At 37.5% G+C, this 20,585-nt stretch overlaps 1 protein-coding gene across 2 annotated transcripts in view; it reads left to right on the forward strand.

Annotated features, from left to right (window-relative positions):
• Positions 1 to 20,585, forward strand: part of LOC125061942 (probable multidrug resistance-associated protein lethal(2)03659) — an 86,817-nt gene that overhangs the window by 19,348 nt on the left and 46,884 nt on the right. The window contains exons 5-7 of one of the 2 annotated variants that reach the window (XM_047667574.1): positions 2,790 to 2,921; positions 7,387 to 7,594; positions 9,659 to 9,881. In XM_047667574.1, the coding sequence (XP_047523530.1) occupies positions 2,790 to 2,921; positions 7,387 to 7,594; positions 9,659 to 9,881 (563 nt within the window). The remainder of the gene's footprint in view (positions 1 to 2,789; positions 2,922 to 7,386; positions 7,595 to 9,658; positions 9,882 to 20,585) is intronic. The other variant, XM_047667576.1, reaches the window with a different exon arrangement.

Here is a 20,585-nt window from a genome sequence, read left to right on the forward strand (position 1 = left end):
TCAGTTATGACAAAGGGATGATTCACCAATGATTGCACTGTGGAACTAAATAATGATGTGAATAGAGCAATTTGTATGGAACTTGAGCTTGTTGTTTGTGTTTTTATAGCTTACTTCCCGGCACGGAAACCGTGACCCGTAAACCTTGATAAATATACGTAAACTCACGTAAATCAATCTAGATATTGGTCGCAATCAATACAGTGCAGTAGTTTTTTTGAGTTTATGAATAGACACGGATAGAGATGGAGGATTTGTGTTTATATAATACTAGCTGACCCGGCAAACGTTGTTTTGCCATATATTATTTCTAGGAAATATTTTTTTTAGATTAATAAGAATAGCTATTTACTAGAATAAAAAAAATCGTACGGGTATATAGAAAATACAGTTCTATGCTTAAATAAATGTGACACAAACTTTATAGATTTGTTACTATTAATATAATATATTTTAAGATAGGTACCTTGCAATCAGAACCGTTCGATAATTAAAACTTTGACATTGTAATTAATGCAAGGAATAAAAATTATTATTATTTATTAGATGTTGATAGATAGTAAAATTATTTATTGTACGACATGATGGCGACGGTAGTACCAATTTTAGCCGCCAAGAAAATTATGTGGCACTGAAATAGGGTGATTCACATCACGGAGCAATCATACAATGTTGTTAATAGTGTAATAAACATTTTACTTGTTAAAACTAGGCTACTAAGTGAAAAAATTCCTGATCAGTTTTATAGTATACCGAACAATTAGTAGAGGACAAAAAGTTAGACATGTCGCCCACTTTGTAGGCGTTATCAAGATATATAAACTGAATTATATATCATCGTTAGAAGCCTTTTCGTCTGACGTTAACGTTTTCGTCTACTATTATTTCGTCGTTATTATATATTTTTGTTACTAATGGCTTCGAATCTCTTCGGATCAACCGTGGTAGGGACACGAAAAAGATGGCGCGTAACCGAAAATGTGACAAATGTGTGTAAATTTTTTTCCAACGCCGATAAAGAAGTTCTTCAAAAAGCAACATGGCGCGTAACCTGCTACAAAATTTCTCCTATACGTCGATAAAGAAGTTTCACTTCAAAAGATGGCGCGTAACGGAAAAATATGACGCGTAACGAAAAGATGTTACACTAAATTTTTTTCCAACCCCGATAAAGAAGTTTCACTTCAATAACGTGGATTTATAATGGTAACGAATTTTAAAAGGATTTCTGTAGATCCAGTGATATAACCTCTCACACTTTACCTCTTTGTAATATTAGGTAAAGTTTTACGCTTAGGGGTCGGTTAAGTATTACGTAAGCACTTTTGGGGGGGGGAAGGGGGGGGGGTGTCTTTCTTGTTGGTGATTACGTCAACAGAAATTATTTATTTTTTTATACATATTTTCCACACATTGTCTATGCTTGAAAACGAAAGGCATTTACTTGAACGGCCACACACATCTATGCAATCCTAGTACCTGTTTGAACTTAGCGTTAACGGTTCGTCATACGTCAATACTACGATCAGTAAGGCCCAGCACACATGGTGAAACGCAACTGCAACGAAACCCTTTTGAAATTATAGGTTTGAAACCAGTTTCAAACGTTTTCCACACACGCCGCAACCTAAATATGATGAAATTAGTCACAATCATTCCGATTTTGAGACCAGACAGAACCAAATCCGACACGAGTTTCCTGCACGCTGGTTTAAAAGCAACTGATCTGCAACGCGTTTCAAACCGGTTTCAAACTATATTTAGGCCTTATATACGCGTTTTATCAATAAAACAATTACTCCCTAAAACCTCAAGAACTCTTTATAACCCTTTACCTATTAAGACCTTCAAGAAAAGAGCGTATTAATTCTTAAAAGGCCGGTAGCGCGCTTGCAAGCCTTTTGGCAGTGAGTGTCCATGGACGGCGGTATCACTTAACATCAGGTGAGCCTTCTGCCCGTTTGCCTCCTGTAACATGAAGCAAAAACCACTGTGGGCTTGGCAGGGCTGGATCCAGTACTTACAGAGTTTCTTGGTTACTTACACATTTCCTTTTAAGATATAATAGTGTCCCGCCATCTTTATTAGATTTTTAACTTATTATTAAATTAAAAGATTCTTAAAAAAAATCGGTTGTCTGTAAAGTCGGTTTACTGACGATAGTTGAACGTGACAACGTCATAAGAAAATACCGATGGAATAGTTGACAAGAAAATTTTAATTTTATTTGTTTAATATATATTTTGTATGGATATAGAGAAGGAGGTCACATTTTAATTGATCTCGTTACATTTATTTGTACGCATAAATACAATTATGTCGATTTTTAACGAACGAACGCTGCCGAACGCGGAGGCCGATTGTGCCTCTTTGTCGCTCCTTCCACGCTCTCGCTTGCACTTCAAGCCTTAAATGGAACGCCTCAGAGCGAGGTAACGCCGCATGAGTCATGTTTTTTCGTGCGTGCAGCCGGCTTCATCGAATTATAAGACGTTGTCACGTCAAAAATACTGTGGAACTAACTGAAAATGGAATTAAATTGGAATGCGAAGGCGAGTAATGAAACTTCATCGATTCATTTGCCTAGTTGTTTGATCAAGTGTTTGAATCATTCAGGCCGCTAGTTAAACGGCGCTGTTTAGTAAAGAGGCTAGGCAGTTGATTGAACGGCTAATTAAGCTGGCTGCGACATATATATCACTATATCATATAGATGTTTAAAATATTTAAGAGTAAGTTTTATATAATAACCTAGATAATTTTTTATTAAAATATATTTTGTCCTCTAGTATTCAACAACCAAGACTGCTTGGCATTTTCATCGGTTACTTCAGTCGGGAGAATGAAATGTTTATGCACAAGCGACTTTTGGAACTGCGTAGTCAAGTTTTGAGAGCGAGAGAAACTCCCGCTAATATTACGTAAATATTTCTTTCCTAATGTTCTTGAATAGATAGTAGAGTTTCTAGCAAATTCTTTGTGGAATGAGTAGTTTATTTTGATTTTAGAACATAGAATTCCATTTTCAAATTTCGCGTAGATTTTTGTTAAACGTTTCTTTTTCGAATTGTAGATTTTTGTTTTGTAATTTAGGTTTGTTAGTTAGGAAAGGTATTTTAATTTTAAAATTCGCGCTAAAAACGTAGATTTTTGTATCAAATAGAATAATTATTCTAAATACAATTTTGAAAATTGTATTTTGAATTTAAAGTAGATACCTAATTATCTTGATTATTAACGTTAACTTATTGTAGTTTCTAATAGCTAACCTAATTAAGTTTTTTGAAATATATGTTTTGTTCCATTTTCAAATTTAATGTAGATTTCGTCATCACCTTTTTTAAAATTTCAGTAGGTAGATTTTGTCATTAGTTAGTCTTTTTAAATAAAAGTAAATGTACTTCTATATTAATAAAAAATATTGGTTAAAAAAAAAAAAAAATCTCTTTATTCGCGGGGTATACGTTCCATAAATATGCCGCGAATACAGAAACCGTGAATACAGAATGGTAATTTATATGGGTTTATAGGGGTTATGTTCCTAGGTGCCAAAATAAAAAACACAAATATATAAGAAAATCAATTTTATTGATGTTATTGAACATTTTGATTATGTAATCATTATCCTCATGCTTAGGCAATGGTTTGAAGAATTTTGTTATTTTCTCTTGCTTGACAGTTTTTAATAGCTATATCTTGCGATTCAAGCAATTCCTGAATGTCACTTGATTCTGTCCGTTCGAACCCATCTCGTCCTATTCCATTTGCAATTTTGGCTATGTTTGCAGTCAAAGTTTGAACTTGAACGGATTCTTCGTCATTTTCCGCAGTCAGAGCAGGCCATAGTTTTTTCCAGCATGACTTCAATGTGTGTGGTTTCAGTTCGTCCAATGATTCTTTTATGTTTACGATGCATTTTGCTATGTCAAATTTCTTCCAGCATTCCATAATATTCATATCAGGATTACAGTCCATATTATCTATATGATATTCCGTTAAACACCTATTGGAATTTTGTATGAAATTTTAGATCCGCGAATAAAGACATTTTTTGCCGCGAATAAAGAAATTGGGTTGCATTTTTTTAATCCGCGAATAGTGAAAACGCGAATAAAGGAAGCGCGAATAGGGAGCTTTTACTGTATTGTGTTTATAAAGCCTATATCTTAAAATTTTATACGTTTAGGTAGATTTTTTGATGAATATTATTATTTTTAAATCTACATATTTAGAATGCATTTGAAATAAGTATAGTTTTAAACACAGATTCACTGTGCATGTACTTAAGTTCATTTAATTACGATAATATTAATTATGAATTATAAATTCTAAAATTTCCGTTTAACATTCAACTGCTTAACTTTTTTTTGAACCAATAGTTTTCGAGTTTAAACATACACATATTTCTTTATAAAATTTAATGCATGATCGTTTATATAGAATGCATGGCATAGATAATTTTTATCTATAAAATGTTTACACAAGTGTCGCTAATTGAAGTCATCGATTTTTGTTATCTGTTATTTTCTGGTTTCTACTATAGCCGAATATTAAGTTATATATGCTAAGTAATATGTACGTTGCCATGGTATAAAGCCATAACTAGTTGAATGCCAATAGACCAGTGCAGATAGCCTTTAAAAATAATAAAAAGTGAAAAAAATAATAGTAGGATAAAACCTATTGGAAAGGGTGGATAATATGATCAAAATAAAAGGAAAAATAATTACGGTCGATCTGAGGTCGGGAAGGGTTAGGGGGGGAGTTTTAAGGGTAAAAAACGGTTTATCTCGATTTCCGGCAAAACTAAAAGTCCTATCGAAGAAAGTTAAATGGCAAAGTTGTAGGTAATAAAAAGATCTAAAACTTTTGTATTCACACATTTTTCACATAACCTCAAAATTTATGTGAAAAATTCAATCTCTTTCTTCTATCTTTTACAAAAATTTATTTTTTTAAACGAAGTTTGGTGAAAACTTACCTTATTATGTCCCAAATATACTGTAATTTATTTGATTAAAAATATTTATTTTTTCACCTTATTTTGAATTAATATCGAAAAAACACCCTAATTTTCAATCGAAAATTCTGACGTCAAAATTTCAGCTTTTTTCAAAAAGTTGGTGTGCTTTCAGTTCGTTGAAATCTCTACTTTCCTATGGTAAAAAAATATATATATATTACCATAGTAAATCTTCTCAGAAAATCGTATGCAGTCACGCCCAGACCCGTCTTCCCCTTCCCTACTTCTCGATGAAATACGATTTGCAAAAAATTATATTGCGGATATAAATTGAGATGTAAGCTCAAACCAAGATGTAGATCAAACCGCACACGGTGTGCAAATTTGATTGAAATCGGTTCAGTAGTTTAGGAGTCCATAGCGGACAAACAACGTTACACGTAATTTATGTATATTAAGATTAGAGGTTACACACACACACACAGGTTGTTTCGAATGACGTTTATGATGTTATGAACAACGAACAATATAGTTTAGAAAGTCAAAGTTTCAAATAAGTTAAATTTGTCCCTTTTTCGGTGGAGAACATTTTTAGTAGCAACACTTATGAATGTCAGAATTCTACGGAATAAAAAATCAGAGTATAGATGTATATTCAGGTTATATGTTTATGGTTTATTAAAATAAATGAGGGTAGAATCTAAATAATTAGGATGTAAAATACTACGGTCTAATCAATTGCAACAACTGTGTTCAACTGTCGTGAACTTTGATACATGTTTTTAAGTCTTGTGGATGAGACACTAGGATACGAGATATGAATTTTGTGTCGTTATAATTTATGTAATAAACGGAACATTTAAACACCACTTCCAGTTTCATTTTGAGATTCGGTGGTTCGAGCCAGTGGCGTAACTGTACCATCTGGGGCCCGTGGCAAAATCTTTTGGTGGTAGTACTTTAGTTGAAACATGTAAACGCTACTTGCTTTAGTAAACGCTACGCTAAAGAACTTGCCTTTCAAGTTGTACTAAAGCACTCTCCTAAACACTAAGATAATGTAAATCGGCCTTTAGGCGAGAGGAAATGGTCTGTAGTCCCCACGCTAGCCCAATACGTATTGGAGACTTCACATTCATCCATAGAACATAATATCTCTTGGGCAGGGGCCCTCTTAGGTCAGAGGCCCGTGGCATTTTGCTAGCCCTGCCACTACTATTGTTAGGTCACTGGTTCGAGCTATCGTACGTTTATAGTAACCATGGCAACAAATACGGTATTCAATATAAGGTCGCGGAAGCTAACGACTACTAGACCTAGATTTAACTTCCTGTATCGTTTCCGTACTTCCGCTATGACATATTTCTTACCCTCTTCTCACCGTCATCCTTGAGGTCGTTGAAGGTGAGGGCTAACATCGTGAACATGACTTTGACATGTGTCTGACAAGGTGTAACCTCTGTAGCTGTGCTGGTCATAATCAAGCTAGTTATTCTTGATGTAGAAGAAGGTTGCCTGGAAGGAGTGTTTAGTCTGCCTCTGGATGGAGACCAATGGAATTCTCCTACGGTGAGGGCAGACATGAAGACCTATTTGTCTGTAAAAATTATTGAAGAAACGGATCCTATGTGAAGCCAAGCGCCACTGGCTTGTTTGTTAGTAGTCGTAAAAACTCTTGTTTCTATATATATATAGGCTGGCGCTGGTAATGGTTAATAGATCAAACCAGTGGCGCTACAACCTTCCAGGTCAGGCCTCAGCTCTTTGTATCTTGTTCCGTGATGGCTTTTTATAGGCGAGACAGATCAGCGCCTGACACATGTTGACTTTTAGATCCTAGACTTATCGTGAGATCGTGAGAAAACCGGCATGCCTTGAAGTCGAAGGTTCACCGTTCCAGCACATGTTACATGAGACAGAAAATTTCTTATTCTATTTTATTGAAATTAATGAATACGTGAGATTAGCTTTTACTTTTATAGTCTATTTTATTCACTTTTTGTGTAATTTTAGATTAAGGTTGGTGATTCTATGATTTTTTTATAAGATATAGTTATGGACTTCTTGAAGTTTGGCTATTATATATGTTTTTTCCTTACCAGGGTTGACTTGAAGAGACGCTTGTTAGCGATAAGGCCGCCCGTTGCATTCCTTATATTTTTTATGTATTATGTTACTTGTTCTTTAAATCTAACGAAGTGTAAATAGATAAAATGTATATTATTATATATAAAATGATTAGTTTTTGATATTATAGTATTGGTTTAGTACAGGATAGTGTATGTATGTTTGTGAATAAATAAATGTCCATTGTCACGGCCGGAGTTTGAACCGAGGTTGAAGGTCGCTGAAGCAACTAGGCCAACACTAGTTGAGCAGCGAATTAATTAAACGTGTTATCTAAATGATGAATTTTGTTACAGTATAGCACAGCCCGTTTTCCTTGGGAAATTGGTGGAGTTCTACAGTCCAGATCAGAAGACCATGAAGCCGAAGGAGGCGTATTTGTACGCTGGTGGTGTGGTGATCTGCTCCGCATTGAATGTGTTCGTGGTGCATCCGTATATGATGGCCATTCTTCATATGGGAATGAAGTTCAGGGTCGCCTGCTGTTCCCTTATATATAGAAAGGTAATGATAACAAAAGAGCGTACCAATTCTTAAAAAGCCGGCAGCGCACTCGCGTGTCCTCTGGCATTGAAAGTGTCCTTTGGCGGCGGTATCGCTTACCATCAGATGAGTCACCTGTAACATAAAAAAAGCCTGTGGCACAACAGCCCTGCGATTCTGTAACTCACTTTTCGAACTCACACCGCGCTTTTCGCATCGGCGGTCGCTCTCAAATCAGTCGTGAAGCAGTCATTTTATGATTTGGCATTCTGAAAAGGTGGGAGCTTGTAGTTTATTGTTTATCAGAATGCCAAATCATAAAATGACTGCTTCACGACTGATTTGAGAGCGACCGCCGATGCGAAAAGCGCGGTGTGAGTTCGGAGTCTCGGAAATTAAAGTTTTAGATTTGTATAAATATGAACAAGACTTAAAAATTATTTTGCCAAAGAAGATTCAATTCTGACATGTGTACTTTTTACGCACGCACTTTTTTAAATATTTCTTGTTGATCTGTGATCCAAATCTATAACAAATTCTATTATATTACTAGAACTTGCAAGTCACAATGAAGGAATGTTTCAGAAGTCATTGTTTTCAAATGATTCATGAGGAAAAACGTGTTTTGTTATGTAAAATGTCTAGATGGTCACGCAACTCTCGTCTTGTTTATGCAAGAATGCTTACGACGAAATTCTTTACGCGATTCGAGTGATTTTACTCACTTTGGTTATTTAAGTACTTAGGGAGCGTTCAAGTATTACGTAACGAATTTTGGGAGGGGGGGGGGTCATTTTGTAAAACGTTACGGGGCGGGGATTGAATTACACGTTATTGTTAATATTATTTTCGACTTACACAACATAATCGTAACTGAAGAGTCACTAGTTGGTCAAAACTTTTTACTATACTTGGGTACAGTACTGTACTTGGGTACTGAAAAACGTTACGGCGAGTTACATGGGGGGGGGGGGGGTCAATAGCCTCCAAAAATTGCGTTACGTAATACTTGAACGCTCCCTTAATGACAATACTATATTTCCGTAAGGTCACTTCATATTTATTTATTCGTAACACACTGATACATTGGTACAAGAAGAATTAAACAAAATATTTAATGAGAGAGTTGGCCTAGTGGCTTCAGCGTGCGACTCTCAGATCTGAGGTCGTAGGTTCGATCCCTGGCTGTGCACCAATGGACTTTCTTTTTATGTGCGCATTTAACATTTGCAACGGTGATGGAAAACATCGTGAGGAAACGATGGAGGTTTGTCACTGGATCATCTACATGCCTATTAGATTTTAAAATATCATGAAAAAAATTAAGAAATCTGAGGCCAAGACCTAAAAAGGTTGTAGCGCCACTGATTTTTTGTTTAATGTGAGAAGGATTTATATATTATTTACACCTACTATCTCCGGTTAATTATCTCTTTTAAATCTTTGCCCTAATTCCACATCATCAGAAATCGCATTATCTAGTTAAATAATGTTTATTTAAATATCACAAAAACAACTAAAATGTAAATAAGCTAACTTCAGGGTGTCGGTTTTTTGTGACGGTGTGCGTGCGTATCGTAAAAATTTACTCTCATCATTTTTCCCTAACGCGCTGAAAGAAAACTTCAAAACATCTAAAATGTTGACTATAGCTAACTGCAGGGTATCGCTTTTTAATGACGGTGTGGGCGCGCATCGTAAAAATTTACTCTCATTATTTTTCCCTAAAGGCCGATTTACATTATCATTAGTGTTTAGGAGTACTTTAGTTGAAACATGTAAACGCTACTTGCTTTAGTAAACGCTACGCTAAAGAACTTGCCTTTCAAGTTGTACTAAAGCACTCTCCTAAACACTAAGATAATGTAAATCGGCCTTATCGCATCAAAAGAAAACTTCAAAACATCTAAAATGTTGACTATAGCTAACTTCAGGTTGTCGGGTTTTTATGACGGTGTGCGCGCGCATCGTAAAAATTTACTCTGATAATTTTTCCCTAACGCGCAAAAAGAAGTATAACTTCAATAATTTATATTGTACTGTGCAATAAAACATGATTCAGCAAAAAATATTCTTTGATTCTAGTCTCTCCGTCTGTCCAAGACTGCTCTCGGGGAGACCACTGTGGGTCAGGTTGTGAATCTCCTCTCGAACGACGTGAACAGATTCGATGTAGCCATCATCTTCCTGCATTACCTATGGATTGGACCCTTAGCTACCGTCATTGTCACCTACTTCATGTGGCTGGAGATTAACTGGGCTGCTATTGTCGGAGTTGGGTTTATGCTGGCGTTTATACCACTTCAAGGTGAGTGAATTTATTTTTTCTAAAGTAACGAGTAAGGGAGCGTTCAAGTATTACGTTACGAATTTGGGGGGGGGGGTCCTTTTGCAATACGTTACGTACGGGGCGGGGATTGAATTACGTGGTATTGTTAATATTATTTTCGAATTTCCAGTACTTTACACCACATAATGGTAACTTTTACGTATAAAGAGTCACTAGGTGGTCACAAAACGTTTTACTATACTTGGGTACAGAAAAACGTTACGGCGCTTTACATGGGGGGGAGGGGTCAATAATCTCCAAAAATTGCGTGATGTAATACTTGAACGCTCACTAAACTGAGGTTTCTTCAGCGGGGGTCGCTACCCTTTGGGGGGTTCAACATAAATTAATCAATAAAGCTTTTTATAAATTTGACGAATATTCAAATGATTCTTATCCTTGGCTGGATTTGCTCCAGTTCACAGAATTTGTATGATTCAAAACTTAGCGATGAAAAAGAGTGGCGGAGAGTTTCTTGCCAGTTCTTCTTCGCTCTACGCACTTGACTTGCGAACTGGTAGTATATGTAACTTTAGAATTAATTTATGATCTTTTCTGTTGACGTTCGTAAGTGTTTGTTTACCTACATTTTTTTTTCTTTTTTCTTACAATAAAGTTCACAAAAAAAGACTGCGACTTTACATGAATTACAATCTAGCCTATACAATAATTATGGCTAATAAGTAATATTATTTTGACCTAATTTTCTACAATACTATAACTTAAACTAAGGTAATGTTCATTAACAAATTACCTACATGAATAGAGTTGAATTGAGTTTGTTTTAAAAGGGGGTCGCAGCAAAAAAATTATAAATACAAACTACATATAGTTACAAAAGATTCGTGAAAAATAATAAAAATAGCACGCTATGTCATACTAATGTACATAATTTTACAGTGACGGGGTCGCAAGACTGTTTTGCTTAACTTTTTGGTTTTTACTGTTAGCTGTTTAAGAGGAGTTCAGTGACATACACACGTACAGTAGATTTATATATCCAAGTTCTATCGCTAGATGTTACTGGAAAAGCGCTAGGCGTCATAATTCAGCGGCTCCACCGTTCGTATTGTCTTTCTTGTGGTATTTTTTAATACCAGCTTAAATAACAAGGATTTGTGGTTGAAATCGATTCTTCGGTCGTTGAACCTTCGTATTGTCCCCTTAAGCAGAGGTCAAGTAGTATCGGAATATTGTAACATCCTAGACAATTGTACTTACCTAATGACGTAATCGAAACAGGAGCAGTGTGTCCTTGAGCCCCTGAAGTCATAGGAATCACGCATATAAGAATCACGCAATATAAGAACTGCCTTTAAACAGATTCAAAACACATACTAAAAGAAAAGGGTGCGTGTACTTATGTACGCGCGTAAGAAGTTATACTTCTTTGGCATTATTAAAAATAGTTTTTGATTGCATGCAAATAATTAATTACAATTAAATAATCGAAGACTGGAAAAGGAGTCACTATAGTCAATAAAGTTCAGTTAACATTTGAAAAATTACATAAATCAATATTGTCTAAATTAATTATTTGTTTAAGTAATAGATGGCGTTAGGCGTGTGTTAAAACGCGATGGCGTAACAACGTCTTGGTATTATATAGGATTTAAGGTTTATTTAATATAATGAAGTTTTTGAAGTTTTTATAGTATAAATTAAGTGTCCCTCTCTTTAAGTAATAAATAAAAAGTGAAATTTGTGTCGAGTGTGTCATTCCGTGATAGGTTTTTGTTCATGGTGCCGAAACCAGGGATGGACTTTGGACTCGTGAGTTAATGCAAAAGACTTAGAATATTTATTCATTAGTGACAACTGGACTTGTAAAATTTTATAGTAATTAGTATGGACTTAGAATAATTTCAACCAATCTTGGACTTAGAATAATTTCAACAAATCTTGAACTAATTTAAAAAAAAAGTGTTGTAAATTAAAATAATTAAAACATTAGTGATTTGAAATAATAGACTTTACGTAATTTTAAATTGAAATAATGGCTTTTAACATAATAAAAAATCAAGAGGATTTACATTCAAGGCTACAAAAGGCGCATTCAAATTATAAGAAAAGTCCAAGAGTGAGAATAACAAAAGCATATGTCCAAACACGTATAAATACTTTAGATGAGTTGCTGAAGGAATTTATGGATAATCATAAGCATTTAATACAAATAGTTGTTCCAGAACAAATAAAGTCGTTTCCGTATTTTGAAGAAGACATTTGTGATTCGTTCCAAGAAATATATACTGAATATATGACAGATTTAAAAGAAAAGTTAGAACAGTTTGAGAGTTCAACATGTAGGGCAAATCAAGCAAAGGCTCATTCTGTAGATGTTATAAAATTACCACGGATACAACTACCCTCATTTTCTGGAAAATATAGTGAATGGCAGACATTTTATGATTTGTTCTGTTCTGTTATTCATAATAATGAAATGTTATCGCCTGCGCAGAAATTGCATTATTTAAAAAGTAGTATAGTAGGAGAACCCTTAAACTTAATAGGAAATTATTCGACTACAGATCTCAACTATGAAGAAGCGTGGAATCAATTAGTAAAAAGATATAACAACAAAAGATATAATAGTAATGCAATTCTTAAGACTTTATTTTCACAGAAATCAATTAGTGAATCATCATCAGCAATTAAACAATTATTAGATACAACAACTTCTTGTTTAAAGGCGTTGGATAATATGGGCATATCTACGGCTTCTTGGGATTCTATTGTAATTTATTTGACAGTCTCGAAAATAGACTTAGAAACACATAAACAGTGGGAAAATCACATAAATAATTTGTCAGATGATTTGCCAACATGGTCGCAATTTGTTGAGTTTCTTGAGGGAAGATTTAGGAGTCTAGAGATGGTTGAGACTGGAAAACAATTACCTAAACCTAGTTTTCAAGTGAAAAAACATGTTCCTAAAACGTTTCACGCGGCAGTTCAAGAGAATAATAAAAAAACGGAATTTAGTTGTCCTTTATGCGGAGAAAATCATTATATTAATTTATGTAAGCAATTTAGACTTCGTACTGTTCAACAAAGAAGAGATTTTGCTCTGTCGAAAGGACTTTGTTACAATTGCTTACAAACGACTCACGTAGTAAATAAATGTCGACAATCGACATGTTGTAAGAAATGTGGCAGAAGACATAATACTTTGCTGCATTTTGAGAGGGAAGGAAGTGACACACACATTAATAATGTATTGGAGGAAGTTCAAAACGGAGAAGAGAATCCGGTGCCAAGTACATCGATTGTAGCAAATTTTGCAAAACATCAAGGGCACAATCAACCAGTGCTTCTGGCAACAGCTGTCGTCAAGGCGAGGTCCAGGAGTGGAAATAGGAGTATATTGCGGGTTTTGTTAGATCAAGGCTCGCAAGCTTCGTTTATCACAGAAGCGGCTGCTCAATTATTAAATTTAAAAAAATTATCTGTTAATAGTAATGTTTCAGGTCTGGGAGATGGTCAAATGCATGTAAAATATTTAGTTGTATTGTATTTAGAATCTCGCCATAATCCAGAATGTTTAATTCGAGTTAATGCTTACGTGTTACGGTCACTCACTGATATGCTGCCTTGTGATAGAATTGATATACCTGATTGGAAGGAACTTTCTACGTTAGAATTAGCTGATCCAGGTTATACTGTACCAGGTAAAATAGATTTATTGGTAGGAGCTGAGGTATACTCAGATATATTGTTAGATGGCCTAATAAAACAACCCAAAGGAAAACTTATCGCACAAAATACGGCCTTTGGTTGGGTTTTATCGGGAAAAATGTCTGATACTTATTCCACAGCTAACATTACGAGTTTACATTTGCAAGTCAAACAGGAAGATGATTATCTAAAACGTTTTTGGGAGATAGAGGCTGAACCAGATAGGATTCAGAAGAGACTTTCTGTGGAAGAGCAAATGTGTGAAACACTTTATGAGGCTACGACTACTAGAAATGAGAATGGAAGGTTCATTGTTACATTACCATTTAAAAATAAGGATCCAGAATGTCAGTATGGACAATCTATGGATATTGCAATGAAAAGATTGGTGTCGTTAGAAAGAAGATTATCTAATAATTTTTGGTTACGTGAAGGGTATACAAAAGTGATTGAAGAATATTTGACACTTGGCCACATGTCTCGAGTTGCAGAAGATGATGTGGATTACAGTACTACAGTGTATCTTCCTCACCATGCAGTGGTGAGAGAAGATAAGGAAACCACTCAAGTGCGCGTGGTTTTCAATGCATCTAGTAAGGGTATGAATGATGTTTCGCTAAATGACGATCTTTTGGTTGGACCGAAAATCCAGCAAGATTTAAGACATATTTTAATGAGGTGGCGAACTCATCAAATTAGTATTGTTGCTGATTTAGTTAAGATGTATAGACAAGTATTAATTAATTCTGCGCAAACTAATTTTCAGCGGATTTTATGGAGGCCACATCCAGACATGCCTGTGGAACATTATAAGTTACTTACGCTAACATTTGGAACAGCTTGTGCTCCGTACCTAGCTGTAAAGACTTTACAACGATTGGCAGATGAAGAGAAGAGGAAGTTTCCAGTGGCAGCGTCTATTACAAATACTGATTTTTACGTTGATGAATTGATGACAGGAACTGAGACTATTGATGAAGCTAAAGAAGTATACGGTGAAATGAATGCTTTAATGACATCTGGTGGCTTTCAATTGCAAAAATTGACAAGCAATAGTAAGGAGGTGAGAGTTCCCAGATGGTTAGGTTACACGCGCAAAAGTCGAGTTGAATTACATGCATTTTCAGATGCATCTTGTTCAGCTTACTCAGCCGCAGTATACATTCGTGTAATCAGTTCAGATGATAAAATAGAAGTTCGATTAGTATCCGCGAAAACAAAGGTAGCTCCAATTGAGAAGAAAGTTTCTATTCCTCGACTAGAACTATGCGGTGCTGTACTAGCATCAAAATTAATTAACGAAATATCTCAAATTATGAAAATACCTAAAGATGATCTGTATGGAAGGTCGGATTCAACAATAGTTTTGGCGTGGCTTAAAGGTGGACCAAGTAAATGGATGACTTTCGTTAGTAATCGTGTCTCAGAAATACTTTCTATTATGGAATACTCTCAGTGGGGTCATGTTTCATCTGAAACAAACCCAGCTGATTGCGCGTCAAGAGGTCTGAATCCGTTTGAGTTACTGTCTCACACTCTATGGTGGGAAGGTCCACAATGGTTAAGAAACACGAATATTCAAATTGAAGATTTAGAAATTGGTGATACAAATGAAGAAGAAAAAATAGTTTCAATGAATATCATAGAAAGGAATGAAAATTTTGAATGGATTAAATTTTCTAATTTAGTAAAAATGTTGAGAGTAATATCATATTGTCGAAGATTTGTAATGAGAAAAGAAGATCGAAAAACCTTACCTAAATTTATAACAGTCACAGAAATCAATAAAACACTAGAAGTCTACATAAAGCAAGTGCAAGAATTTGCATTTGGCGAAGAAATAACAGTTATAGCAAATGGAAAAGAAGTACCTAAAAAGAGCGTGTTACGCACTCTTTGTCCCATTTTAGACAAAAATGGGATTTTAAGGGTAGGCGGTCGAATAAGCATGGCCAACGAAAGCTATGATGCAAGACATCCCATTATTATACCTGCTAAGTCTCACCTTACTAATTTAGTAATTTCAGATGCACACGAAAAGACTTTGCATGGCGGTCCTCAAATAATGCTAAACTTTCTTCGTTCAAAGTATTGGAATGTACGAGTTCGAGATCAGGTTAAGAAGTATTATCGGAAATGTATTACCTGTTTAAGGCATTCTAAAGCAGCGAGAGTACAGCTTATGGGCCAACTTCCTGATGCACGACTTAAGCCGAGTAAACCATTTTTAGCAACCGGCGTTGATTATGCAGGTCCATATCATATAAAATTTTCTCCAGGACGAGGAGCTAAGACCTACAAGAGTTATATTTGTCTCTTCGTATGTATGGTAACACGAGCTATACATATTGAATTAGTCACCGATTTGACTTCTAAGGCTTTTATTGCAGCTTTTCGAAGATTTATCGCTAGGCGTGGTTATTGTCGAGATCTGTATAGCGACAATGGCACAAATTTTGTTGGTGCCAATAAACAATTGAGAGACACGTTTGATCGGTCTAAAACATACATACCTGATGAGATTACAAAATTACTCACATCTGAATTAACAACGTGGCATTTTATTCCACCTCAAGCACCAAATTTTGGAGGCATTTGGGAAGCCGGAGTGCGATCTGTTAAAACACATTTGAACAAGGCAATAGGTGATAATTTAATGACATATGAAGAACTGGTTACTGTTCTATCACAGGTTGAGGCTTGCTTAAATTCAAGACCGATTTCATTGCTTAGTGACGTAGCAGATGACCCTCTCCCATTAACCCCAGGTCATTTTTTGATTGGTGAACCTCTTGTAAATATTGTTGATGACACATCAGTTATTAATTTTAATGTAAATCTTAAAGAAAGATGGAATGTCATGCAGAATATTGTTGTAAAATTTTGGAAAAAATGGTCTAAAGAATATTTGTTAACTTTAAGTCAAAGATATAAGTGGAATTCGAAACTTGAAGACCCTTGTATAAATGATATTTGTATTGTTAGGGAAGAAAACTTGCCACCGTGTAAATGGTTATTAGGTAAAATTGTAGAAAAACATACTGGTCCTGATAATATCACTAGAGTGATAACCATAAAATGTAAGAATGGCCTTATAAAGACACCTTTAAGTAAAATAAGTATACTTCAGAAATAGATTTTAGTTTTTTTTTTTGTTACATCATGGTGGGCGGCAAGTTTGATTCAATTACGAATGTTATAATAATTCTTTCTTTTCATTGTTGTAGATTTTAGATTTATTATTAACGTATTTACCTAGTATAATATTCGAATTCTTTAACTTGTTTTTTCTTGATGAACTTTATGTTATGTTTAACTGAACATGTTATTTTTTTGTTTGTTATGAAAGTAATTCTATCAAAATTTTGTGCAACTCTAATGTTGAAAGGACTCGTCCTTGGTGGGCGGAATGTCTAAATTAATTATTTGTTTAAGTAATAGATGGCGTTAGGCGTGTGTTAAAACGCGATGGCGTAACAACGTCTTGGTATTATATAGGATTTAAGGTTTATTTAATATAATGAACTACTCGCCTCTTCCAATTATGCCGCCGTCTCTACCGGACTCCAGAGCCGAAGCGTCCACTGTATGACAGCAACGGCGTCATCACCTACAATGACACCGATCGGGCCGAAATCTTCGCCGAACACCTCCAGCGCCAATTCTCGCCGAACACCGCGACATCCCCTACGCGTGTGGCTGAGGTAGAGAGCGCTGTCGAGGCCCGGTTGTCAAGCCCGATCCCACCTGACGAAGCCGGGATCTTCTTCTCGCCATCGCAAGTGCGGAAGACGATCCGACGACTGCCGCTGAAGAAGGCCCCAGGACCGGATGGCATCACCCACCAGGCGCTGCGCCATCTGCCGATGAGGTGGATTGTCGCGCTGGCGCGCCTTTTCACGGGAATCCTCCGGACCCTCCACTTCCCGAAGACCTGGAAAGAGGGCAAGGTGATCCTAATACGGAAGCCCAGGAAGGACTCTACCCGACCTGAGAGCTACCGGCCCATCACTCTGCTCTCGACGCAGTCGAAGCTGTTCGAGAGGCTGCTGCTGCAGAGGATCCAACTTTACCTGCAGCCAAGGCCCGAACAGTTTGGCTTCCGCGGCGAGCACAGCACGACGTTGCAGCTGACGAAGGTGCTCTTCACTGCAGCCACGGCCCTGAACAAGAAGAACGCGGCCGCAGCCGTCATGCTGGACATGGAAAAGGCCTTCGACCGTGTCTGGCACGATGGCCTCGTGTTGAAGCTCGCCGAGTCTCCACTGCCCCGCCGCATAGTCGCCGTGCTCCGCGCCTTTCTCACTGATCGCACGTTTTTCGTAGCGACGGGAGAGGCTGCGTCGAGACCGCGACCTATCACGGCGGGTGTACCACAAGGCAGCGTGCTGTCTCCAATCCTGTATGCCACGTATACTGACGACGTCCCGTGCCCAGAAGGGTGCACCTTGGCCCTCTACGCAGACGATACGGCGTACGTGGCCACATCCCTAAACATAAAGCACGCTGCGGTTAAGCTCCAACGCGCTCTGGACCTCCTGCCAGAGTGGCTAGAAAAGTGGAGATTAGCCGCCAACCCTAACAAGACACAGGCGATTGCCTTTGGCCAGAGTAAGTTGCCGCCGCCCCTGAGATTCCTGGATCAGGACGTGCCGTGGAAGACGCCGGTCACATATTTAGGGGTCACCATAGACCGGCGACTCACAATGCGGCACCATGTCAACAGGGCAGTAGGGAGAGCCAAGGGTGCGACGTACGCGCTCTACCCCCTACTCTACGGCAACTTACCCCTCCGAATCAAGCTCGCGCTCTACAAACTGTACGTGCGCCCACACCTAACGTACGCGGCACCGGCGTGGTACTCCTACACAAAGGAGACCCACCGCCAGAGACTGCGCGCCGTACAAAACATCAACCTACGACGCGCAGTGGGGGCCCCCCGCTACGTTAGGAACACCACCATAGCGCGGGACTTGAGGATGGAGTCAATCGACGAGTTCGTCGCACGGCTCGCCAAGGGGATGTTTGATGGAGCGGACGCCTCTCAACATCCCCACCTCAAGGACATCGCGCCGTGGCACTCCAGGCCACCAGACAAATACAGGTATCCGCGTGAGCTATTCTCCGCGGATACCCCAAGCACCGGACGTGACACCAGGGCAGCAACCGCGGCTACGACCGCTGGTCGCCTCGCTGGGCCTCCCCCGGGGCCACCGGGGGTCTCACCCGGCGGAGCTTGACCGCGAGCCGCGTAGCTGCCCGATACCAACCATTGAGACACCAGGGCCAAGTCGAGAATACTCCTTGGCCCCAAACCACCGGACATGACACCCCGGAATAGACCCCATCGGCTGCGCGCAGCGAGTTGAGGCCAACGCCTCCTTGCGCGCTGCAGCCCCCATCAAGAGGAGAAACCTCGACCCCGTACCGCCCTGTATTAGCAGGGCGCGAGAAGTCACTCCACCCGAAGGGGGCATAGCCCCGAACGGGCTTAAACACACCCCTCTAGAGGGAGTGTGTAACAAAAGCAATGGTTAATATAATGAAGTTTTTGAAGTTTTTATAGTATAAATTAAGTGTCCCTCTCTTTAAGTAATAAATAAAAAGTGAAATTTGTGTCGAGTGTGTCATTCCGTGATAGGTTTTTGTTCAATATTATTATTCTCTTACATTAAGTGTAACATAAATTCTATTATTATTCGAATGTTGTTTTTAAATTATGTCCAATGGCGTAGCATCTTCCGTGGGCAACTTCATTCTGTTAATTTAAAGATTTTATTATTTAGAAAAAAATTATTTTGGAGCGTAAAACTTGCTGAGTTTCTTGCCCGTTCTTTTCCGAGCAAGGCCTCCTGGTAGCTTTGCGAACGGATGGCGTAGTCTTGCTCTTTCGCCAATTTTGTAAACGTTTTTGACATTCAAAAGCATACCCTACGACGCATCTAAACTGAATAAACGTACCTATTCTGATTGATTGATATGGAGTTTTCTGTGCGCATTTAACATTTGGTGAAGGAAAACATCGTGAGGAAACCGGCATGCTATAGAAACGGCGTGACATGCTCAAAAGCCTACTACTTGCACACATTACACACTCAAAATGTATCTTATTCCCTTTTTTCGATAATTTTTTGTTATTTATTATTATTATTTTGAGTGTTTCGTTAGTAATAAATAGTATGTTAAATTACTATGAGTAAACTAGCTGACCCGGCAAACGTCGTTTTGCCATGTATATTATTTCTAGGAAACATTTTTCGTTCAATAAAAATAACTATCTACTATATTAAAAAAGGGGTTGATCGTAGAGGCGTGACAGTTAAGGGTTGTTTGTATTATCATAAAAACATTCAAAAAAAAAAATTTTAGGGTGGACACCCCTTATCACTTAGGGGTTTGAGAGATAGATAGTAGCCGATTCTCAGACTTACTGAATATGAATATAAAATTTTATAAAAATCGGTCGAGCCGTTTCGTAGGCGTATGGAAACGAACATTGTGACTCGAGAATTTTATATAAATAGAGATAATAACTTAGAATATATTTGTTTAGTATATTTAAAATCAGACGTACCTGAGGTCATCAACCTTTAAAAGATTTATGAATTATTCCAAACACGTTTCTATACTGTATGATAATATCTAAAAGATATGTATTTTTAATAAATGAACCAGTGGCGCTACAACCTTTTCTTTGCCTCATCATCGGTTTCATCATCAGACATCGAGACAGAATAAGAAATTCTACCCGTATCACCTCGACGTCTATCGTTCCACTATGTGGAACCTGCTGCTCACTGATGTATTACCGAACCAATTCGACTTAGGGTTCTACAAGAATAGAACGTACCAATTGTTCAAAGGCCGGCAACGGACTCGCGAGCTCTCTGGCAATGTGAGTGTCTATGGGTGGCGGTATAACTTAACATCAGATGAGCCTCCTGCCCCCTGTGACATGAAAAAACTCGGCCAACACTGTTCTACAGTTTCTTTTTATTTACATAACAT

This window comes from Pieris napi, chromosome 24, assembly GCF_905475465.1.
Source record: "Pieris napi chromosome 24, ilPieNapi1.2, whole genome shotgun sequence".
Taxonomy (NCBI): Eukaryota; Metazoa; Arthropoda; class Insecta; order Lepidoptera; family Pieridae; genus Pieris; species Pieris napi.